The sequence below is a fragment of the Halichoeres trimaculatus genome, unplaced genomic scaffold, assembly GCF_033239565.1.
Source record: "Halichoeres trimaculatus isolate MK-OKI-2021-1 unplaced genomic scaffold, fHalTri1.1 fHalTri1_scaffold_4, whole genome shotgun sequence".
In the NCBI taxonomy this organism is placed as follows: Eukaryota; Metazoa; Chordata; class Actinopteri; order Labriformes; family Labridae; genus Halichoeres; species Halichoeres trimaculatus.
In genome coordinates, this window is record NW_027437182.1 from 31,763,985 (window position 1) to 31,789,110 (window position 25,126).

At 40.2% G+C, this 25,126-nt stretch overlaps 1 protein-coding gene across 2 annotated transcripts in view; it reads right to left on the reverse strand.

The window, feature by feature from the left end:
* farp2 (FERM, RhoGEF and pleckstrin domain protein 2) overlaps positions 1 to 22,908 on the reverse strand; it is a 42,294-nt gene extending 19,386 nt beyond the window's left edge. For both annotated transcript variants that reach the window (XM_074667993.1, XM_074667992.1), the window contains exons 1-13: positions 22,751 to 22,908; positions 21,841 to 22,066; positions 10,438 to 10,542; positions 7,291 to 7,333; positions 7,123 to 7,201; positions 6,684 to 6,781; positions 4,216 to 4,330; positions 1,478 to 1,625; positions 1,278 to 1,373; positions 1,007 to 1,170; positions 827 to 895; positions 639 to 696; positions 206 to 500 (exon numbers count right to left, since the gene is read on the reverse strand). In XM_074667993.1, coding sequence (XP_074524094.1) covers positions 206 to 500; positions 639 to 696; positions 827 to 895; positions 1,007 to 1,170; positions 1,278 to 1,373; positions 1,478 to 1,625; positions 4,216 to 4,330; positions 6,684 to 6,781; positions 7,123 to 7,201; positions 7,291 to 7,333; positions 10,438 to 10,542; positions 21,841 to 22,032 — 1,462 coding nt within the window. In that variant the 5' untranslated portion in view covers positions 22,033 to 22,066; positions 22,751 to 22,908. The remainder of the gene's footprint in view (positions 1 to 205; positions 501 to 638; positions 697 to 826; positions 896 to 1,006; positions 1,171 to 1,277; positions 1,374 to 1,477; positions 1,626 to 4,215; positions 4,331 to 6,683; positions 6,782 to 7,122; positions 7,202 to 7,290; positions 7,334 to 10,437; positions 10,543 to 21,840; positions 22,067 to 22,750) is intronic.
* Between the last annotated feature and the right edge of the window lie 2,218 nt (positions 22,909 to 25,126).

Below are 25,126 nucleotides of genomic sequence, written 5' to 3' on the forward strand. Positions count from 1 at the left end.
CGCAAAAGCTCCGCCTCAAACGCCTCAGGTGTAAAGACCCCCTTTCTCTTCCCTGCCCCCCCTCCCACTGAACACCCCGTCCCCCTCCTCCCCCCGTGCTCATTATCCTCATTGCCATTTTTGCAGGGCTGAGATTGGGAAGTGCTGCTGTCTACACACACAAACATGGGGCTGCAGTGTCCTGCTGCCTGATTGCTAGGGGCACCTTGGAAAGTGAAGTGAGATGGAGAGGCAGCCTTGACGGGGTCTTCCCTCGGAGGGCTGGGGGGTCTGGTGGTTTGCAGAGGGGACTGAAGCTGCTGCTGTGGCTGAGGAAGTGGCAGGTTCATGTTCTGAATCTGCTGAGGAGCGGCTGAAGATGGGCTCAGTGACGGCAGAGGCTGGGGCTGATGGTGCAGTTCTGTTCTTTGGGGGAAGCTTGAGACGTGTGTCGGGTAGAAGGAGACGGAGGCGGAGGAAGGAGAGCCTGGGGCCCTGAGACTGTCATTGAATGACAAACTCTGAAGCACAAACAAGACAAGAAAGAGAGAAAGTCAGAATGGAAAAAGTGATTAAAGATGATTAACCATTCCAGATCAAAATGTCCGGAGTTTTGGTTTAACCTAAGCCATATGCTCAAACTTTAAAGAATGACTGACCTGTTTTGGCACATCTGTGGCAAGGGAGCGAATCGACATCCCTATTTTACTGTTTCGCCTGAAAAAAGAAACAGTTTTGTTACAGATCCATCTCAATGCACAGAGACTGTGTCAGGTAATCCTGTAGAAGAAAAGTCAAACGAGCTGCCATTTGAAAAAAGTGTATTGATTACAGATGAAACACAGACCTCTGGTAAGGTGTTCTCTTTGCTCCGTTTTCCCTGACATACTCCACAAGTTGTTTCTGCGTCCTTCCACTGAAAGAGAGTTTGGGGTTTAAACATTGAACATCAATAAAAGTTGTTTTTTAGGGGAGTGGGGTTTATCGATAAAAAAGTGTACCAGCTTTGAAGGAAAGTATCTGTTACCTGTATCTGAAGGAGGAGCCTCGAGTGAAGAGGATAGCTTTGGATTTAGGTTGGGGTTGGTCAAACAAACGGAAGAATGAGTGGTACTCCACACAGATCTTCCAAAAGATTTTACACTGGTCTCGGCTGCCCATCATAAACTCCAGAGTATCCTGATGGGGGCCCTGGAGACAAATAAAGTGAAACAAATTTCCCTGTAGAACCAGCCGTCTTCTCAGGATCTGACACATACACATGAAATAGAAAACCTAATCTGAACAAAGATACGTACATGAACCTCTGGGTGGAGCTTGATGAGGAACCGTTTCCTCTTGAAGCTCAGTTTGCGAATCTTGGACCAGTTGAAGGTATTTATCTTTGTGTTGCCCTGGGAGAAAAGGGAATGTGCAAAGAAAGAAAGAGCTTAAGGCAACGTTTTTATGGACCCAGTTTAAAAAAAAAAAAAACTGAGCGTAAAAGAGAGGCAGCTACCTGAAAAACTTGAAGGCCCATGTGAGAAACAGCCAGATTTATTTTGGTGCCCTCCCTGTCGGCTGCTGGATGGAAGCGGACACCGTACATATCCAGTTTACGGACAATCTCCAGGACTTGGAAATCTGATTCAGCTGGAGTCTGGCCCCTGTAGTAAACAACGAGGCGCTTGATTAACACTTGTGAGCTGAAAAACCACAGGGAACCCCCTGGTTAACGTAAATTAACCACCTTTATGGTAAATGAGTCTTTAGTTTTCGTAATACGCCATATCCCAAGTCAGTCCATTTCCATACAACCCCAGCTTTGATCTTACACTGTATGAGTTATGTCACAGAAATGAATCATGTTCTAGATAATGTGTAAATTTACATTTTCTATCAAGTGCAAAAACAAAACACAGAGCAATGTCTCACTAAACTACATTTGCTAAAGCTCTGTACATTCTGCAGAAACTCAACAACTCTTACAGCTGACGTCTTTAAATGAATGAATTTATCAAGATGTGAAAATTTTGGGTGCTAAAATGTTGTTTTCAGGTCTCAATAGTCTGAATGTGAAAAACAATCCTGATAAAATCCAGATCCTGATACTGTCATAAAAACATCCTGACATATTTTCCTCATATCGCCCCCTAATGGAGAACATATCCCCTGGTCAGAAGCAGAGTTTGCTGATGTTTACACAGCACATAAAAATGCAGAAAACTGACAGAAAACAGGTGAGCTTTGACTTCATCAGTCTGTGATGATGTAACAAGGATGTTTGTGCACACTTAGGGTCAGTTTACAGGACAACGGTTTTAGGGTGGTACAAAAAAGTTTTGTTGCGTTTCGGCCTCGTGTTAACACAGAAACAGTCTCAGCCGATCTAAAAACACAACCTTCTGCAAACGGCCTCCAGAGTAGGATTTTTCTGGAATGCTGCAGACACTGTTGCCGTGTAAACAGTAAGCCAGCATTTTCAGTGGAAACGCTGACGTCACACTCTACATTGCACGAGCGCACACAACAGGACGACGGTACGGCTGTTACGATCGTCACGAACTACCGTGTTGAGCTTGTGCTGCCGAATCTGATGACCGTCTTTAACAAAATGTGCATCTTTTCCACTTCTGCTCTTAGTATTCCCTAATACACCAGATGATCGACTGAACTGTACTTTGGTGGAGATCTCCACAAAGCCGATTCTGGACAGGACAGTTATAGCACCAACTATAGGCCTGGCATGCTTACTACAGCATTTTTGGTCCCTCTGTGTTTCTGTGTAAACGCAGATTTTTTTTCACCATTTTTTAGTGTTTTCAGATGAAACGTTGTCGTGTTAACGGGGCCTTAGAGACTGATTTTTACAGAAATCATTTAAAAAAAAACAGTTTACAAATAGAACATTTACATGTTACTTTCACAGTTAATAAGTATGTCAGTGAGAGCGGCTGGACCTATGTAATTTTTAAGAAATCAAATCTGACACTCTTTAAAAAGATCATATCATCAACAACACTTGAACATATTTTTGTAGACTTTTAAATTTCCATATAACTCAGACACAATAAGTGTGTCAAGCCAGACTTGTGGTGAGAACTAAATGAATGAAGTGGAGTTTATAAAGTACAGGGTGGAAAGTGGTCTCTACTCTGCAATCTTTCTCTCAGATCCACCACACGAGATCTAAAGATCAAACGTGCCTTGTTTGTAGAGTAATGTCCCTTAAATCCCTTACAACTTCCAGGATTGGAAAAGAGTTATCTAGAACCATGTGATTACAACCAAACAGTATGTTAGGAAGACATATCCATCCAATCATCACCACATTCTAATTTTGTTCATCCGTTAAGCAGTGAAATCTCCTTAGGGCCCTCCCCTGTCCCACTGGCCTTATGGCTAATAGAGCGGCCAGAGCGAGGGATTAGGCCGGGGAACTCGCCGTTTGTGTCTGCACACTGGCAACCAAGGGAAGAGATTAGCAAAGGTCTTTAGAGCCTAATGCTCTGGGTTGAAAAGAGTCCCTATTGGCCTTCGGATAGCACTGTGCTAACAAGGAAGCTGGTGGTGGGAAAGGAGCTGCAAGTGGTTTTGTGAGACTCGGGACAAACCCTCTCATTATGGTTGTTTAGCAGGAACAGAAAGTTGTCTCGGCTCAGTTACCTCTTCATAAAAAAAACAAAACATTTGTGTTTGAAACCACATGAAAAGGGGCGCAGACAGCAAGCCACTGTGTACAAATCCCCTAAAATTGTGATACATGTGATTGCCTTTGTGGGATATGAAATTGAGATGGTCCAAAAGGCTGGAAGCAGCAATTTGTAGTAAAGACGGTTTGTGGTTTGTTCTGCAGTTGGATCCTCCTTTTTTTAGTGCAACTCATGCTCTCTGCTTTAATTCATCTACCAGTAAAAACTAAATATTAACTCCAAGAGGGTCAAAGTAAACCCAGTCACCCAGCTGAGTGAGTAACAGTACAGCTGGTGGTTGTGTTACTATTTGCTCCTGACATGAGTCTCAGATCAGGGAATAATCACACTAACCTAAATTACAACTCTACCAAGAAGTGAGGTCAAACCAGTCCCTGCCCTCAACTGAGCTGTCGCCAAATCAAAGTAAGCCGCCTCAACACAGGGCCAAAAGTCAAACCCTATAAATGATACGTACTTTTGTTTCTCAAAAATGTGTGGTTTTTTGTTCTGGCTTCCAGAAATGTAAGAAGTCCCACTTCCCCAAAGCCAAGGTGTTACTTACAGGTGCCTGCGGTGGAGCTCCATTATCCTCTCCTGCACCCGCTCTTGGTAAGGCAACAGTTTGTTCAGCCTCAGGAACTCCATGTCAGCAACGTCATCATAGTCACCAATCTCCGCTGTGGTTACAAAGAGCAAAACATCAGTTTCATTCACATGTAACATCCAGGTTGCAGTGTTTTTCCTGCGCTCAGATGTATGTGTCACTATTCCATGTACATTTCTAAAAGTATGCAGTCTGAAGCCTCTTTCAAAAATGCTCTAAACTCCGGAAAGGGTCAGGACTTTCTCTGGCAGGCTGCATGTGTGCATCACACATCATGACATCAGAAAGAAGAGTTCGACTTAAGTTTCAGAGCGACATATACAGCACCTATGTGCAAAGAAATACTCTCCTGCTGCCAGCTGGGTAGTATACAACTGTCTACTTTGATCATTAAGAACAGATTTAATGACAATATTCATGATTCCAGAGCTGTTATTTTGTTGTTATAAATCAGGAAATTAGATCCTCAGTCTGGACTCCGGCTTTGTCATAGCTGGCAGTTTCCTTTGTGACTGAAACATGCCAAAACATGCGTTCTAATGCTTTTATAGTTGCAACACAACTGAGTCACCCGTCAGTGAACAAACGCCTCCTACATTATTCTGGAGTATGTTAGCAATACAGTACATTAATACTTTAAGCTGATACAGAAAACTGCTTTCCTGTCAAAAACTACAGATTGATGTAAAACTGAATATCAACTGGCAAAACAACTGATAACTGAAAGACATGAGAGTCAGCTTTCAGGTTTTCTGGTTCTAACTGTGGTAGAGAAGTGGTTTAAAGTGATACTCTAGGATGGAACAAGTTGGGTCTCATCACAAGGTTTAGGGCAGAAATTACCCCTACAGCAGTGTTTTTGTGCAGCAGAAGCCCAGAGCGCTCGAACCAAACACCCCCTCCCTGCTCCTCTGCTGGTTTCCTCTGCACTCAGACGGGGCCAATTTGTACTTGACCAAAAACACAAACGGACTCCCACCGAAAAAAATCTGATGTTGGTCTGCATTCACGCTTTATTTAGAGAATTTTCAGCGTGTTACTTTCACACAAAAACACTGCTAAATAAGGCTCTAGTTCTCATCGTGTCTCATTACCTGTGTTTGTTTATATCTGGCACGCCGCGCGCGGACTGATACACTAAGTGGCGAGCGCCTTGTAGCCAGCTGTGGCTCTGCAGGAGGTAGCTCCGTTTTATGACACGATGAGAACTAGAGCCTTATTTAGTGGTGTTTTGTGTGAAAGTAACGCGCTGAAAATTCTCTAAGTAAAGCGTGAATGCAGACCGATATCAGATTTTTTCAGTGGGAGTCCGTTTATTTGTGTTTTTGGTCAAGTAAAATTGGCCCCGTCTGAGTACAGAGGAAACCGGCTGATGAGCAGGGAGGGGGTGTTTGGTGTGAGTGCTCTGGGCTTCTGCTGCACAAAAACACTGCTGTAGGGGTAATTTCTGCCCTAAACCTTGTGATAGGACCCAACTTGTTCCATCCTAGAATATCACTTTAAGTTTGTGGAGCTGCTAAAACACCTCTTCTTACAGTGGTATTCAGTTTCTGCCAAGAAGGTTAACACAACATACCGCAAAAACTTACAAACAAATCTCAATGAAATTTTCAGGAAATGTTCAAGATGTGATAAAGAAGAAGTGATTAACTTTTGGAGGTGATCTGGATCACGGTCTGGATCCTGATCACCATATGTGTATATAACTCCATGATAAATGGTTGGATTGCTTTGCAAAACAATACAAGACAAGGTCACCACAGTTTCTGTCAGATGTAAAAGTACGATCCAGATCCTGGAAATATTCTGGATACTAAGATCCAGAATATGAAATATGTACTGGGTCATCATATTTTTCAACACTGTCAGGTAACAAATTATCGTACAAACCTGCAACTAACACTAAATTGTAGCAGACAGTCTGCTGAAAGGGAGTATAACATTAAAGTAGGACTTAAGTGTTGGTGACAATCAATATGCTTGGTGGAGGTCTGCGCTCTCTGAATGCTTTTCTAGTTTTATTCGGTTATTGTAAACAAATTTGAACATCATAAAGAAGATGTTTCTCACCGAGGAAATACTGAGAAAAAAATGTTGAATGAGGTAACATTTTAGTAATTATTTTCATGGTGGTGGTATGGGGTGTGGTATTTGTTTTGATCATGTGTTGAAGTTAGATTCTGTTAGGCGGGGTGTTCCAGATCCTCCTGTTGAGGTTATATTTATATTCCTCACAGAAATGTTTCTTTTCACAGAGACAGAAAACGTATTTTTAACGTCTGAATCCTTGTTTGTTTCGTTAGCCTCTGCTCTGAATCAAAGCTGTACAAACTAACACAAACTGCTTCAACGTCAATGATTGTTGACAAATTTCACTAAATTTACCAGATGACCAAATATTGTGGTAAAGAGAAGTTTAAACATACACTGGACAAAATGGGAGGCCAGCAGAGCTCCGGTATTTTCTGTGCAGATCATCCTGCCCTCCATCAGATCTCTCTTCATCTGCAGCGAGAATAAGTACCTGCAAGAACAAAAAAGAAACAGAGATGCTTGTTTTCCATCTGCCACTATGATCTGATATGTGATTGTTTTAAGTGCTGGAATAAAAGTTGTTTGTCACATTATGTTTCGAAAAGAACTCTACTAAAATGTATGTGTTTATAGCAGTATTTGTTTGTTTGTTGTAAATAAACTGAGGATCTTACAGATTGCAGCAAAGCATGACAGAAAGTTCATAAATGTTTTCAGGAGGAGAAATATCTGAATGCCATGAAGACCATAGTTGTGAGCTTTTGAAAAAAGAAATCCTGTTGACGGGCATGGGATAAAAGCAATATCCAGTAGGAAATTACAGTCACTGACCTTGTGTACTCCTCCTGCAGCTGACCGGGGTCTGGAGGGAAGAATTTCACTGACAGCCTAAACAGCGTATTGGCTGGTCCTGAACCACAACAACGAAGCAGATCGTTAATGTTCAAACACAAAAACATCATGAATTCAGGTAGTGAGTGGAAATTTGAGCTCACTTACTTCTGACTTGTTTCGCAATCAGTTTTGTGGGTTCCAGCCAAACCTGTGAAGAAAAGAAAACCACATCATCCAGAATCATGACAACGTTTTACAAATCTAACCTGACGTGACCCTCTTACTACAGAGTGGCTGTAAATCATGCGTCTGGGTGACTGTGATGAGTTCATGTAGTGGGTAACAACTGGCTTCACTGAGGCAGCCTGTTTGCACCATTACATCTGGGTCTGATTGAGGGAGGAATGTGTTAGATCCAGACAGATATATTGAGAAACTGGTATCAGATGATATTTGCCTGAATCCTTCCCTTAGTTCAAAGTTTGTCTCAGGACATTGGGTGAAGTGTATGTCCTGGTGCTTCTGAGTAGTAAACAGAGACTGCACAACTAGTGGAATCCCTCATTTCCTGGAAATAGATAAGAACTGTTATGATTAACAGTTTGAAAAACAATTCAAAGACCAAAAGTGACAAATGTGATGGTTTTAAGTTCTTAGACTTGGTACTTTTGGGTGCAGAGAAGAAGTTCTATTTATATTGTGAGGTATTTGTGGTTACCCAAAAAGCTGAGAAAGACAAAGATGGAAATACTGATGTTTTCTAATTCTCTTTGAAATTTTCTGGATGAAAAAGATGGACACTTAAAGAAATGTACGACATTTAACGGTGTTAGTATTGCTGCCTTACAGTAAAACACAACACTATTAAAAAAATGCACAAAGCTATAACATTCCTTTAACAGTTTATAGTGTGTTTTATAGGTCACTATCACTAGCTTCTAAAATGAGATGCACATCAGGTGCAAGCATCCAACATTTGCAGCAAGAACACAGTAGATGTCATTCTTATTATGGCTGCAACTGGATCAACTACATATCACATGATTGATCTATGAATACGCTGTAAGCATGATGGTGGAAGTGGTTCAAACAAGGTCTACATGCAACCAACAGTGAGTACACTTTACGCAAATCATACTCAAGATTTGATGGTTTCTATTTAAGATTAATCAAAATATGATTGTGTAACAGTTTTCTCTGGAAGTCACCAGCAAAACAAAAAAAGAAGTCATGACGTACTTATCAGAAAAACTCTTGAATTTATCAAAGTTTTGTGCACCTGATTGGTAAAAACTAGAGAAAAGTAAAATGCACTAAAGGGAAAGACAGAGTGAGATTCAGGACAATCCTGCAGTGTGTTGAATGGTTTAGAGCTTCTGTTGAACTCTAGAGGAAACAACAATACAAGATGGCAACATCTGGAAAAACTACTTTTACCCCCAGATTTAAAGTATCTGAGCAGAAGATCTCAACCCTGTTCAGGCAGCAAGTAAAACAAAGTTACTAATACTTTTCTACGTCACTTTATTTGCACTGAAGCCTGTGATAAGTCAATGCACAGGAACTAAAATGAACACAACCCAGCTAACAGTGATAAACTGAGCAGACTGAGTAATCTCTGATTAGAGTTACTTACAGTTCATATATCTTAAAGTGTATGTTCTCAGATTCCTGTTGTTTTACTCTAAATAATGTGTTTCTGCTTTATGTGAGACACCTTCTGAAGTCAGACCCTGACGTGATGAATTACTAATGAAACTAAAGAAAGAAGTTTTATCTTCAGCTGCAGAGGTGTCAAGTAACTAAGTAAAAATACTTTACTTTATTTAAGAAAAGATTTTAGGTATCTATACTTTACTTGAATAATTATTTTTTTGACAACTTTTTACTTCTACTCCTTTCATTTTCAGGCAAATATCCGTACTTTCTACACTCAGTGTTTTAAAAATAGCCACACTACTCCTGTTTCGTTCCAGTTTGTCATCATTCAAAAAGATTCACACCAAGAAAAGTATAAACGTATCCTAAAATCACTAAAATCGCGTCATCTGGAAAGAGTGAATTTGACTGTGGATGGATGAGATGTATAAATGAATATTAACCCAAAACCCTATTGGTTTGAACGCAATCAGTTCTTTTATACTTTTACCAAAGTAAAAAGCTTGAGTTGATACTTCAACTTTTACAAAAGTCTTTTTAAACCCTATTTTCTTTACTTCTACTTGAGTAAAGAATGTGAGAAAAATGCACCAAGCTATAACATTCCTTTAACAGTTTATAGTGTGTTTTATAGGCCACTATCAATAGCTTTTAAAATAAGATACACATCAGATGCAAGCATCCTATATTTGCAGCTAGAACACAGTAGACGCCATTCTTATTATGGCTGCAACTGGATCATCTACATATCACATGATTGATCTATGAATACACTGTAAACATGATGGTGGAAATGGTGTAAAAAAGTTTACATGCAACCAACAGTGGGTACACTGACATCGTTCAAAATGGACACTTGACGCCTCTGTTCAGCTGTTTGAAGAATAAAGACCATTTAACTCAGTTTGAATTTAAGTGTTTAAATTTACAGACGTATAATTAAGTGTAGACCTGCAAATGCATGCTTTTCTTTTTTTCACTAGTCCTTTAACACTGTGTGCGTGTGTGTGTGTGAGTGCGAGAGTGTGTTTGTGTGTGAAGGCTTCATTGAGGAAAAGGGAGCAGCCAAAGTTGAAATAGATTGAACTTTGTCCCAGATTGTCATCTACCTTATTGGCTTGAGGCCTTTAGCTCGTTCCACTTGTGGCTGCGTCAGGTCTGAGCTTTAAACTCTGTGCTTGTTTTTAATGTGAGAACCTCTTACTGCAGAGCAACAACTGGACTGTTTATGTTCAGAATAGCTTTTCTCTGTCCTCATCGTTAAATATGTGAGCCACACATTTTCCATTCTCTTTGGAGAAGATGTACAGGGTCTGTCATAGATCTTGTCTGTTTCCTGAGCGCGGGCTTGTAGGTGGTCCACTTAGAGAAGTACAACAATGGAAAGTCTGATCTTTAGAGAATGAGCACATGAGCCAAAGAGTTTAAAATATTTCAACTTTCATGCTGATCCTGTCCAATAAAAACATTTGTTCATCACTGCTGAGAGTTATCTAAGAAGTTTGTCTTCTGCCTTGAGTTGCCAAGTTGCCAAGCTGTGACCTTAAAACTCCGTCTTCTCAGCTCTTAAAATGACGTAAAACTGATCTGACTGCAAGTTCTGGATCATCAATGCGTCTGTTACAAACAAGCCGGGGTTTGTGGAGTACTTACCCAGTTCATCTGCATGTTCTGAAACTCGAGGCCAAAGTAATCACTCTCTATGAGGTTGCCTCGGAGGAAAACCTCAGAGAGGAGGGCCTGTCCAAGAGCTTTGGACTGAAAGAAAAAACAACAGAGAAAAAGGAGCCGTTATTTTCATGACTATGTCAACAGAGAGGTCTTTAAAGTCCAGGGATGATACAGCTCATAATCTAAATGAAAAGAGAAATTGGAAAAACTTGGAAGAACAATATAGGTGAGATCACTAGAAAAACAAATTCAGCTGAGACTGAGGTGAGGAAGGCCGTGCTTGTGTTGAAACTGAGCAGAGAATAAACTCTGTCTGTCTGCCCATGTGGTGCAGGAAATATTTGGCATCTGTAAATGATCCACTGAGTTATGTGTTCCATGTCTGCAAATGCTCCGTCGATTCAAATAGTTTCCTTAACTTGGATGTTGGAGTGAGCCGACGGTGTGTCCTACTGTTATACATCCACCGTCATCAGGCCCAGCAAAGTCACCAGCAGGAAATGTGCACAAGTTTACCTTCAACGCTCTGGGGTTTGTTTTCAGCAAACGAAGAACTAATTACTATGTACCAAGAACACACTGCACTTGAGGTTTTGAATCCCAGCCCTGAGACTTTTGGAGAAAATTATAGCTTCAAACATCTGGTTGTAATGTAAAATAGTATTTTTAAAAGCCTTATAAAAAGAACAGCTTTGCATCACAACTCAAAGAGCAGCAGGAGATTTACTGTATTCAAGCCTTCTCATTACTTTAATACAATCACATGTTCGACATCCACTAAATCTATAAAATTGCAGGTGAAACCTGTGGGCACAACATCTATAAATGTAGGAATCTGTAGTAAAGCGCCTCTTTTTCCACGCCGTTACAGTATCCCATTACAGCTGGTCTAAACCCGAGAACAAAAAGTGGTGTGTTAAAACACTTTGTCTGGGTTGTGTTTGAGCACAGGCCAAACAAACCATCCAGACAGCATCGCTGAGTATTCAAACTCGTGTATTAGCATCCAAATGTATGAGACATCCTGAGGTATTCAGTCTTACTTTGCATTCTACGCCTGGATAACAAGCCCAGAGCGGTCAAAACCAACGTCTGCTTCAAAACAAACTTATTAAAGCAAAACCACATTCTCCTCCTGTGGATAAGACAACACTGCCATAGGAGATCTCATCTCAGTCACATAGTTTCTACTCCAAGGTTTACTACGCCCAGTACCCACCGTCTCCAGCATAGACTTTAAAAAAAATGGACGTCCACTTGCTCGGCTCGAAGTGAGGTCTCCACAAAAACTGCTCCCCCTGGTGACTGGCTGCAGTATAGGTTTAAAAATACGGCTGTCCAGTCATTCCAGATGGGCTGTGGTCAAACTTTAAAAAATTATTTCACCTCGTAGAAATGTTTCTCACGTCAAATAGATGTGGTGATTTGAAGATATTATTTGGCTGTCTTGTATCCAAGTCCTTTTTTTATTTTGAAAAGTTTTGTTTTCATTAGTTCTACGAGGTTAAAAAGGCTTTACGTGACGTTTAATGATGATTGACAGCTGCCGTTCTCGTGTATTTTTTTCGGGGATCGTAAAATATGTCAGGAGGTAGAGTCAGGAAGTGATTACACTCTCGAAAGAAAAAAAAATTACTATTATTTCTGTCATCCAGCTCCACTCAGATTCTCCCAGAATCCCTCATCGCCTCTACTGCACAGAATCTGGCTCCAAACTGCTACAATGGCGGCGCCTGAGACGGCGGTATTTTGGCTTCAAAACCGTAAAATGATAAATGGCGAAGCCACGCTGTCCACTCCATATACAGTCTATGGTCTCCAGAACCAGCTCACCACTGAGTCTTATAGTTAATGGGATCAGGGGGGATATTTATACGAACTTTTTACATCACAACACAAAGAGCGACAAAGATGATGAACTAAGACTCAACTGGGACCTTTCTGACAACCTATCACACTGCAGAGAGAAACATGAAAACAGCCGGTCAGTCGACATTTTTTTGAGCTAGCGAGCAGGACAAAGGAAAGCAGGGTTAGCTGCAGCTGAGTGCACAGCCCCTTTGTAAAAACAGCCTTTTAACACTTGCTTCATTCTGTTTTTTTGTCGTTGTTGTTTAGATAACTCAGGTAAATGCAGCCCACATATATACATATAACCCTTGTTAATGCTGAAAACTAGAGAGGAGCAGAAGACGCTCAGCTCTCTGACCCTCCAAACAAAAATCTTGTTTCCTCTTGAGAGCATCAGTGAAATGCTAACTTTTCTGAGGTGGAAACTTTCATTTTGCAGATATGTAAGCTTTTGTAGATTTTTTTCTCGGACCACTCGAGGAATCCTACTGTAAAGACTGAGCTACAGCTGTTGGCAGCGATTAGCATTAAGTTTCTTTGTAGAAACAGATTTACATTTTCTTTCATTATGTCAACCTTTACAACTAGATGGGGAACGAAGCAGGAAATTGAGTAAGAGTGGATTGACATACAGTTCAGTGTAGCAGGTCTATACATGGGGTGCATAACCATGTTTCATTATTAGCATGACACATATGATATTTCTAAAATAAAATAATGCTATTCAGTGAAATTAACAACTACGGTATTATAAACTCAACTCAGAAAGTAAGGAAATGTGTGTTTGGTAGATTATTTCTTTATTGTAACAATGTTTCTTTATAATAAATCTTATATCAGTGTACAGCCTGTTTATGGAGCTACATTTGTAAGGACCATGCATTTGTGAGGTGAGCAGCAGAGCTGAGTCTGTGAGTTGTGCTCATGAAGAATTTGCCAAATCTTTTCTGCCAATGCCAAACAGCTGATTCTGCTGTTGACTCTTTTTTAATTGGTTGGATGATCAAAGTCTTAAGAAACATGACATACTGGTAATATTTTATTTCATAAATCAAAAATGTTGCCAACCTAAGCACATATTAATGCAGTAAAAATGTGGTGAGATCTTGTGCCATGAAAGCTCACAGAGCTAAAGCAGTCATGAAGAAACAGCCATGGTGTTTTTATGAAAAACAGTTTTCCATGAACAACTCTTGGTGAGTATTTAATTTTTAACTTTGACTGCATCATAACAATTATGTGGTGGCAGCACGGTATCCAAAGGCACTTCTAAAATTTAAAATAAGAAGAAATCAAGTTCTTTCCAATAGTTGTGTCCAAAAATGTGACTGTAAAACACTGATCTTTGAATGCTTGTTAAATCTGCAGAGGGATTGTTCATATGACACAGCTGTCACTGTTTGTTTCTGTAAACGTTTACTGCCAGCTGCAGTTTATTTCATACACTGATTGACCTCAAAGTTTTACTGAGCAACACCAGACTTCACGATTAAATGTCTCGTTTCATTTGTCTGAACTTAAGTCCACATTAGGGCTGAAAATGTAATCAAATTTAAATCGGGATGGCAATGTAATGGAATGCAGTTTTTAAATCACAAAGGCTGCAATTAAAAAAAGTTTTAAGTGCATTTAAAAGTGCAATCTACACGTTTTCATATGTCAGTGGTTGAGCCAGAGATTTGGTCTTATTTACATTTCTGCACTTTATTTAGTGTGGGATTCATTTATTTTTCATAGTTTTGTTCATACCAGACCTGTTCTGCCAGGCTTTGTTCCTTTCTCTGATTTTATTTAAGGTATTAATTATCATTATATTATACGTCTACAAGGCTTGAAGTTACATTAATCAGTCAATGTTCTAATGTGATTGTAAGAGTTAAATAAAGATTTGTTATTCGTATAGATTCATCTTATTTCATCATAACATGTAGGCCTGGCCTACAGGAAAGAGTTCTTTATATGTTTCAGTATCTCTTTCTGTGCTGGTCGTACTACAGAATGATTTATTGCTTCTGATCAGCAAGTAATGCAGAAGATAACCCCCCCCCCCCCCCCCCCCCCCCCCCAAAAAAAAAAAAATAAATAAATAAATAAAATAAAAATAAATACATAAATAAATAAGTAAATAAATAAAAATCACATGCTAAATTGCAATTGCAATATTGGTCAAAAAAAATTCCAATTAGATTATTTACCAAAATAAGTCAGCCCAAGTCCACATTCACTTTGTTCACATCTTCTAGCTCTCCATAGCCCTGATAGAGAGCAACATGTACGTACAGTCACTAATTTACAAAATATTTAGTCCCCTTATGTCTTGGTCCCAGCAAGTTAACAAACCAGTTCTGACATGCACACAGAGGGCTGTGTTCATGTGACTATTTTATTGTGAAGGAGTGCATCTTCATACAGGGATAAAAACAAAGTAAAAAATTGTAAAAGCACAAACATTAACGGAGATAAGAGCTCATGATAACACACTACAGTCAGCTCATCTCAATACCACAGAATAAACTACAGACCTGGGAGTGCAAGAAAAATATACACAGTATCTATTGAGGAAAACTCACTAATGTTTCCAACTGCAGCAAACAGGTAACGCCTCTTTTCACTGGAAATCCTATGATTCATTATTGTCAGATCAGAGTACAGATCAGGTGATCAAGTCCTTTTTTGTCTTTCATAAGCTTCATCAGACAAATGGCAGTGATGATATTCTACTGTGCAGTTTTTAAAAATCTTTAAACTTCTTACAAATTAGTGATTCATAGTCAGAAGTAGAAAAAAAATGTTTTTAAATGCACCTGAAACACAAATTTTCCAATCAAGATTTGAAAACAATTTCTCCCCACATTCTTATTCATACTCAATTCTTGTCATCAAGTGTCATCAATATGTTTTTGAATTCCTCAGTCATTATCGCTATACTCTAAAATCTCTTGGTTTTATCCAACAATATGTTGCAATACTAAAAAAGATGGGCGAAGTCTTAAACTGAGCAGAATGTGACCATAAAGGAGTTTGTTTGATAATACAATAAAAAGAAGTCCAGTCCACGTATTTCCTCCTGTGTGGATCTGTCGTGCACAAACTGCTGTGTGTGTGTGTGTTCAGAAGCCCCTCCTCTGTGTTACTCATTAACCCTCTGCAGGAATGTTACACTGGGTTCACAGCAATGAAGTCTGAAGGGCAGGTAAACCCAAGCTTTATCACCCCCTATCTGACAACAAGTGATACTTTCTCACTTTCTAAGAGAGGCGTGTGTGCTTCCAGACAGTCAGCAAAAAGCTCGTGAATACAGCATGAGTGGCCATTTAAAAGATCTTCTTCAACTAGAGCATTTTACATTTTGAATTCCAAAATAACATAAATAGAAACTAAAACTTCCTGCACCTACTAACCAAGTTTGCTTATCTATGCCGTAATTACTCATGAGGCGGATATAGTTTGTCCAGGCTAATACTCTTAAACACAATTTCAACAGGGGATATCATGTGTGAAAGGGAATTCGAAACAAACAGAATCAAGTAAACACTCCCTTTGACTATCATCCAGCCTGGTTGGTCTAAATCCAGCAGCTGTGGGAGCAGATGTGTCACAAACGACTGGTCAGCTCCCTAAAAGCTGCCTGGCATTCTCAGTTGAGGCACATTTGCGCTGTGACAGTGTGATGATCCCATCCAGTTTGTTCACGCCCAACTTGTGGTGTGTGGACCACAGTCTCATCTCTGAGCTCTAACATTAAGAGAGGTCAGTGGGTCACCCAATCACGCTCCAAAAGCAGCAGGGATTATGACAAACAGATGTTTCTCTGGGAGAAATCTTGCCCTGCGAGTGTGAGTGAAAGGAGGAGGGTGGGGGGCATACAAAGGCAGGGGCTGAAAGCTGCCAGCTATGATGGAGGGCCTTCTTATCCTCTGCAAACCAAGAAAATAACGTCAAAGAACAACAGGTAGCCCAGATATCCACCCTAATTTAAATCCAGGGATTGTGTGTACCTTGCTTGACAGGTTAAGCATGGTTCAGCAGCAGTTGATACTCCTAGACACAAGTGAATGGCACTGAGCTGTGGTGGAAACTCCCATTGACAGCAGGGGTGTGTTTGGGCTTGTATCCGACACAGTGGGATGTGAATTGTTTAGGCTTTGCAAACAGGACATATCCCGCTGACATACATTTAAAGCCACTTTCACAAGTGTGTGAGGAGACGTTTTAAAAGAGCAACAGTCCATTGGGGCCTGTCTGAACATCACTGCTACAGTTTTCATTTCAAGGAGTCAGCACTGAGCCCATTTTACTGCCGGGCTATAATGTTTGTGCACAGTTGACCGGAGTGTTAGCTGGCAGATACACACGACATGTCAGTAATCAGGATCAGGTGCCTTCTGCTCAGATCACCTGTGTAACCCAGATACTCTACAACAAGGCTTGACCTGCAATGTGGGACCAAGCTGAGTGGATGGTTAGTTTTCTCAGTGGCAAAGAAAACAAGAAAAGGAACAGGTCGTAATGTAGAGAGAGAGAAGTTTGCTAAAGATGCTAAATGAGTCTCTTTAAGTTAAGATGTTAGATTGTTCAGGAACTTCAGTACACAGCGGGATACTGTGAGAGCTTTGTACAAACTAAAAAGTGAATGCTTAGCTGCATACCATTAAAAAATGTTGCACTAGACATCATGAAACAAAAATTTAAAATATGAAAAAAACTAAGTTACTTTCTGTTTCTACCCATGACATTTCCCAAGATTTATCTTGAGGAATAAAAACTATCTCCTATAAAAAAAAAAAAATATAGAACTCCAGATAACTTAAATCTAGAAGTGTAAGATCATAAACAAGAACTAGGGATGCACCAATCCGATCCTGGTATCGGCTCCAATCCAGCCCCTTAAAGCTGGATTGGGTATTGATGGGAAAAGATCAGTCTGAACTTGACACTTAGGCTTAAGGGATGGGTACGTTTCACAAACAATACAGTACTGATGCCTGGTACCTGGCAATCGGTACCGGTACTCAACAGTGCCAAATTTCAGTACCTTTTTGTGTATTGGTGGTAAAAAAAAAATATATATATAAAATTTGTTTGATAACAAAATGTATTTTTTTTCTCAATTTAACATATTAATTCTTCAATATATAACCTTTGATGCTGTGTTCATGTCCAGCATGGAAAATCTCCTGCTCTTCCATTCCCTCAGAGTCCCAAGGTTCAGGTACCTAAACATGGTACCTTTTGATTTTTCCTGAACCGGTACCTGGTACTTTTGACAGAATTCAGTCGGTAACTATGAAAGTACCTAATTCGGTACTTGTCCCTACCTAGGCTAAACTATGATTTAGTCTACAGGGTATACAATTTACTATTGAATATTCAAAGCTTTGTTTTAACCAAACTGCTGTTAAACGTTTAGACACTTATAGTTTAAATAAATAGCAATAAATAAGCATGCAGCTTATTATTTAACACTTGTTTCGAATCAGGATCGGTATCAGTCGATACCCAAAGCCCAGGTATCGGTATCGGGACCAGAGAAGCTGGATCGGTGCATCCCTAACAAGAACATTTATCTAAATCAAAGGGGTTGAAAGACAAAAACAGACACTAAATATGGAAGGGAACATGCTTAAATTTATCATATATAGCATCAGGCTGGAATTCAATGAGAAAACAGACCATAGCGCTAAAAAAGTCTGGTGGTTGTTTTCATGTTGTTGCTTTAATAGAAAAATTAGGTTTTTCAGAGCATGCTTAAAAGAAAAAAAAACGGAGTTTTACTCTTTTGCAAGGATAACTTTAATTGTGTATCACCTAAATTCTCAATAGTGTAGCTTTGCTTTATAAGTTTATTTCTAAAATTACTTTACTGTATCTCACAGCTTGAAGAGTGTTAGTTCACACTTCAGTATTACAGATGAGATCCAAATATCTTAAAAATCATCACCACCTTTAAGTTAAAAAGGTTTCATCCCTCACAACTGCAAAACTCCAAAAGGAACTCTGCAACAGGCCAGTGGTTGAAATTCCTAACTTTCAGCAGGGCTTCACTCCTGAGCGTGTCCCCTCCCCCACCACCCCAGCACAAACTTTGCACCGGCCATGACTGCTCCCTCTGAACTGCTCTTTTAACACCACAGGCTGCCCCTCCGTCCCCCCAGCCCACTTGGTTGTCAACCTTGCTATTTATGTGCTTGTTTGCTAACACTTAAGTAAAAGCCAGCCCCGATCCCCCTCCCACCGATGCCCTCGCCTGTAATGCATTTTCACACAGCTAGGTTCCACATCCCACTCTGGTGCTTCTTCACAAGTTTCGGAGCTGGAAGTTAAGGCCAGCAAAGGGGGCCTGGCTGGCTGTGCTGGATAAAAGGAGCCTGTGTTTCCCCTGCCCTGCCAGCCCTGCCTCTGTCCAGAAACCACAAGGCTGAGCTTTCTCCTGTGCTGGCTGTGGGAGGAGTCTGTGGACAAGAGCCATGCAAGCAAATGTCTGCTGATGATGACCACGCTGGGTACCTGCAGCAGATGAAGGCCACAGATCAAAGCACAAACGCTGTTATCTAATTTGTTTGCTTCAGCTCCAGACTAAAGACATTACATGGCTATAAATACACACATCTAATCACACCATGTGTGCAGAATTTTCTTCATTATCGTCAGTGGGGCTCTGTGTTGAGTTAGAGGTCGCAGGAGTTAAAAGCATGACAAAGCCAGGACTCATTGCCTGGATCTTGTGAAGAACGAAACAGATTTAAACAAGTGTGTGTCTGTGCACTTTATGCCAGAGAGCGACGAGGTTTCCACATCTATCATTTATCTTCATCATCATTCTAAGCACTGTTTCAATTAAAGTAAGCAGAGCATCAACATGGGAAGGTAAAGTAAAGTGAAAGAGCTTCATTTGTTTCAAACATCATGTAAAGCCTAAGATTTGTAACGTTTTCTGAACATAGCACACAGGATGAGCTGGTGTTATTCAGGTTTAGGATACATCTTGAATATGTATAAGGCACAGAAAACGTGTCTCAGTCAAGGTTTTTAACACAAGTTTGTGACACAGGTCACCCCAACTTATCTCCATCAGCCGTACGCATCGTAAACAAACCAACTCCACACAGTCTGCTCGACGGGGGTTAATCACAACATATAAGGCTGCAAGTAAACTTCAAACAGGGGTTTTAGCAGAATATTACTGTTAATCAACATGTTAACAGCTGAGAAGGAAAAGTCTTTCAGAATCAGGGATAAACTGCTGGATTGTGTGCAAACAAGCTCAGTCATTTTGTATTCTCTGAGAGATTCAATGTCAAATTGACCCAGATGATTAATGTTCAATGGAACCAGTGGGTTTCACAGTTCAGAGAAACTTCTTTGTTGTTTCTTCATCATCTCTAAATACTTCTGTGACCAAAATGTCTCTTAAAGTTCACTTTTCTTAAGCTGTTACTTTTGTCCTGTGTGGTGTGCAGATAAAAATACAGAAAATCGCTGCTCGTGATTATGATTTGAGATAATTTTGAAAACTTCACATTCGCAGATGCAGTCTGTGTACAAAAAGGTATCTGAGCAGCTGAGCAACCAAAATGCCACAATGGAGGGGAGGCAGTTTGCCTGAAGGCCACAACTATTTTAAACGCTCTACAGTGCAATTTTGTATCTATTTTTGAATACAGTGTGCATGAGAAAAACTGAAATTACATAGTAGGAAAAGTCACGCTGCTTCATTCATTTTTCATTTAAGTGATCATGAACATTAGAGCAACTTCAGATATTTATCTGTTTTGTTCAACTCTTCACGATTAAAATTATAAAATACAGTCAGGAAGAACTCAAGCAAGTCTGCAATTTAATAGGTTTAAGTTTTACTTTTTGTATGATCGATATGAATATACTCCTGATGACATTAACACAAGTAAAATTATTTTAAAAAACACCATCTCTAAATCATTAATAGTTAGCCATGATCTCATAGACATATTTAAAATGATATCAGAGATTATTAACTCCTTCAATGACTAATTGAACACGTCATGAAGCTGATGTTCAGCTCTGCAGCCGCTCCAGAGACAGACATAAGTACTATTCTCCCCCAGCCCACGACCCCTCATAAAGAATGAATGAACAGAAATATAAAGCAATGCTGTGAGGGGAACAACAGAGCCTCTTAGAGGCCATCTTGTTCCCAACAAAAGTGCAGTCTGCTTGACAACAGGATTGCCGTCATTCCCCTTTTGCAGCAGCCGTGTATTTCTGCCTGCCACCTCCTCTGAACACCACGTCCAAGGGCTTACTGTGAATCCTGCAGGCCAAGTTCAGTGTCTCTCTGAATGTATGACTGGATATATTCCAAAAAGTAACAAAAACATCCAGAAATGCTCTCTGAGCTGGACACAAACCTTCTGTTACTTCCAAATTCAACTAGTTTACGTCAGATTGTATTACAGTAAGACTTAAGACAACATATGGTGCATAAGATTATGAAATGTCTGTCTCAGCAGTCGCCCCACACTCTACATCTGCCAGAACCGTTATTGTTGTGGCTACAGAGGGATTAAGGACGGAGTAGTTACACTTAATTAAATACTTCTTCAACAGAATTTGGAATCCATAAAAGACAAATGGTTTCTCTTGTGAGAACATTTTGTGTATCAGTTGTTAACTTGGTTATTTATTGATTTTGGAAGCTCCCTTTGATCTCTTTGATATGTCTCCTTGAGGAGAATAGACAGGAAACTTGTTCTGATATACAGACTTCCTTATTGCTTCCTATTTGCCGTCTGAGTGACTCCCACAGCAGCAGCAGCAACTTGGCATGTTAACACGGGGGAGCACTGTTACAGCATGGGTCTTTAGTTTGTTCAAACCAGCTGCCAGTTTGCAAACGGGATTAACTTCCCAGTAAAGTAATTACAATAAAATCAACAAACAGCAGCTCTCATTCTCAGATATCAAACACATGTTCAGATGGGTCCTAGGTTTCAATATTGAGTGTAGTTTCATGTTCCTTTATCCTTTATTTCTTATTGTGTGTACTATTGAATTAATCCAATTAAACTGAACACTTTAAACATAATGCATTTACCCTCTTAATACGATTTGCATATTTACCCACCCTGATTGCAGAATGAAGTGAAACTATTCAAAGCAATTTAGTCCTGTTTCAATAGGACACACACACACACACACACACATGAGAACAGCTTCATTTATAGGTCCAAACATGCACCCTGGACCAGGTAGTGTTATTTCCTCCTTCTTTGTTGCTTATTTCTGAGGATCCATAAGAAAAACTACTTCCAGAACCATGCAAACAGAAAGCAGAAATCACAGCCAAGAGGCTGTAAAGTGTCCTGGTGTGTTAGACTAAGATGCCCAAATGATTAGCATTAAGGAGCAAGGGATTTCAGCACCAAAGCCATGTGGCAGATGTCACAAACCACACGCAATCAGGAAAGCCATGGAGGATAATAAGGAAAGATGCAAACTGCTGTTGAACAAATTGCAGATTTATCTGGGTGTATACACAAAATACAAGGAACTTACATCTACATCAAAGAACTCCAGGGAGTCATCCAACCCCTGCACACGGATTTGTAGTCCTCTTCCATGGCTTTTGACCATATTACCACTAAGGCTCTGGCCAGGCTCCAAAGTGCTGATACCTGCGTTGAACTGGGCTCCCAGCCTTGTTCCTGGGGTCTGCAGGACCCGGTATGAACCCTCAATCTCCCCCATTACTGCTCAGAGCAGCAGCTCCCCCACCTCACTCCTGCAAATACAGAGGGACAGCAGAACCATAGTTAGTAAAACTGCAGCACATAATAAAATAGCATGTCATGTTAAGTACTTTGTGGGTTAATGCAGGAGAAGCCTGATTTGAAATAGTTCCGCATGTTTATCAAACTACTCTGAACATGGTGTCTGCTTTGACACAGATTTTACAAGTTCTGCTGAACTAGTGGCAGGTTTTATTACAAGAACTAGTCCAGTAGTTTTAGACGCTTTTGGGAACATGTAAGGTCCATTCAAACCCAGAGAAACCCGTAAAACACAGATATATCTATGTGGCATTCAGCAAGTGTTGATGAAAGTCTTCCCCAGAAACAACACGACCTAAAAAGTACAAAAAGAAACCACGGCTGACCGAGTTTGCGTTTAAAAGCGTAACGTCACGTTGCATGTGGGCCTAAGTGGGTCAGTTGGAGATAAACGATGCGGTTCAAGATGTTTTAAGAGCAAGAAAACACGGCAAAACAAGCTCAACCACCATCATAAACTCATTTCACGCCATGAGTTGAGTTTTATTTTCATTTTAAGACACGAACACAGGTTTAACGACGAGCGAACCAAAGTATTTCAACTTTTAAACCAAGTAACTTCTCTGTAAAATATTAAAAGTTGATCAAAAATGTCTAAATGCGGTGTTGTTCGCGTAATTAAGCATTTCACTTACCGACTTTTCCTGTTTAACCGTCAAAAGTTTGTTAAAACGAGCAGAAATGTACTCCGTCCCATAGTCGTCGTCTTCCAACGGAGTGCTCTCTCACACTGGCTTCCTATTGGTTAAAATATTTCAGCTCGCCCTGTGATTGGTTCAAACGTGCTGGAGTAATTCTGCAGACTGAGAAGCGAAGATTTACCTTCCTTCACTTTAAATAGCCTTGATGGATGGAGAGTAAACTTGTCCGCCTGAAAAATTATACGTTGTGGATACTTAATGGGGCCTCGTGGAAACTTTGAAAAAAGCTCATGGTTTTAAAGACTACGTGTGTTAAACGAGCAGACTGACGGATGCCAAAACCAGGAGGAATACAACTAACTTTTTTTTGCCCCTAATTAGTTGATGTTGATGTTGGACCAACAAGACAAATCAGTGTTCATTTAACCTTAAGTTTCATCCACAAGTGATACGGAAACGTTGTTTCACTTTAAGATTTAGAAACACACAATTTGAAAAACTATCTTTAAGATATATGAAAATGTAATGTGACTGCGGGCGTGCGTCACTAGACTATACCTGCTACGTCGATGTGTTTTACGCTTCAAAGCATGAACACGTCAACACAATGAGTTAGATTATTCCTCACATTCATGCCTATTGTTTGACTCGCTTAAATATTATGAGTTGGCTTGAACTTTTATCATGAGGAGGTCGCTTCTATTATTGTAATGGAGCTCCCCCTGCTGTTCACTCAAAGGACTTGCTTATATTCACAAATTGCTAGAACTTGGATGTATGAATACACAAAAAATAAAATGAATTGGAGTAGTTTGACTGTTGTCTTCCCCTTTTGAATCAAAATCATGAATCCTCGTAAAAACATGGTTTATGGTTTGATTCATTAAAAAGAAGACTGGAGACAAAAAAACAATATACACTCACCATACACCTGTTCTGCTAGTTATTGTAAATATCTGATAAGTCAATCACATGGCAGCAGCTCATGCTTGCATGTGCACATAGTGAAGATGGCCTGCTGGGATCATCATACACAACCACTTCTGAGGTTTACAGAGAATGGTCCCTTAAAGAGAAAATATCCAGTGAGCAGCAGTTCTGTGGGCCAAAATGCCTTGTTGATGCCAGAGGTCAGAGGAGAATGGGCAGACTGGTTGGAGCTGATAGAAAGACAACAGTAACTCAAATAACCACTGGTTACAACCGAGGTCTGCAGAAGAGCATCTCTGAACGCACAATACGTCCAACCTTGAGGCAGATGGGCTACAGCAGCAGAAGACCACACCGGGTGACCCTCCTGTCAGCTAAGAACAGGAAACTGAGGCTACAATTCACACAGCAACACCAAAACTGGACAATAGAAGATTGGAAAAACGTTGCCTGGTCTGATGAGTCTGGATTTCTGCTCCACATTCAGATGGTAGGGTCAGAATTTGGTGTCAACAACATGAAAGCATGGATCCATCCTGCCTTGTATCAACGGTTAAGGCTGCTGGTGGTGTAATGGTGTGGGGGATATTTTCTTGGCTCACTTTGGGCCCCTTAGTACCAACTGAGCATGGTTTAAAGTCCACAGCCTACCTGAGTATTGTTGCTGACCATGTCCATCCCTTTATGAGCACAGTGTACCCATCTTCTGATGGATACTCCCACCAAATCATCTCAAACTGGTTTCTTGAACATGACCATGAGTTCACTGGGCTCCGTTGGCCTCCACAGTCCCCAGATCTCAATCCAATAGAGCTTCTTTAGAGTGTGGTGGTCCACCACACTCTAAAGAAGCTCTATTGGACGATTGAATGATTGAAAGATTGGACGATTGGACGATTGGACGATGAGACTTTCCTATTCCACCACTGGTGGAATAGGAAAGTCTCATCGTAGATGCTCAGCCCTCAAATCTACAGCAACCATTTGATGCTATTCTGTCATTATGGAGGGTCGGGAGGAATGATTACAGCATCTTGTTGAATCTGTGACATGAATTAAGGCAGTTCTACAGTGACGGACAGTGAGTTTATAGATTAACCAACCCACATAATAAAATGCAAGTTAGTTTGAAAAAAACTTTCATGTCAAACCTTTTTGACCACATGTTCCTTCCCATTTTAACAAAAATACAAAATACAAGATAAAAAATGAAAATTATTGGTTACCAAACTGTTTATTTATTTATTTATTTATTTATTTATTTGTTTATTTATTAACAGGGCATTTGTCACATCTATCTGTCAGTCGATTAATCAGAAATACCCTATATAAATACAGTCATTATGTAATTATGTGTGTTAACATATTATTTTAGTCCCAACACTGTCACTGTCATGACAGGCAGAGTTCCTGAGGATAGTTGCCTGGGTCTCACAGAAC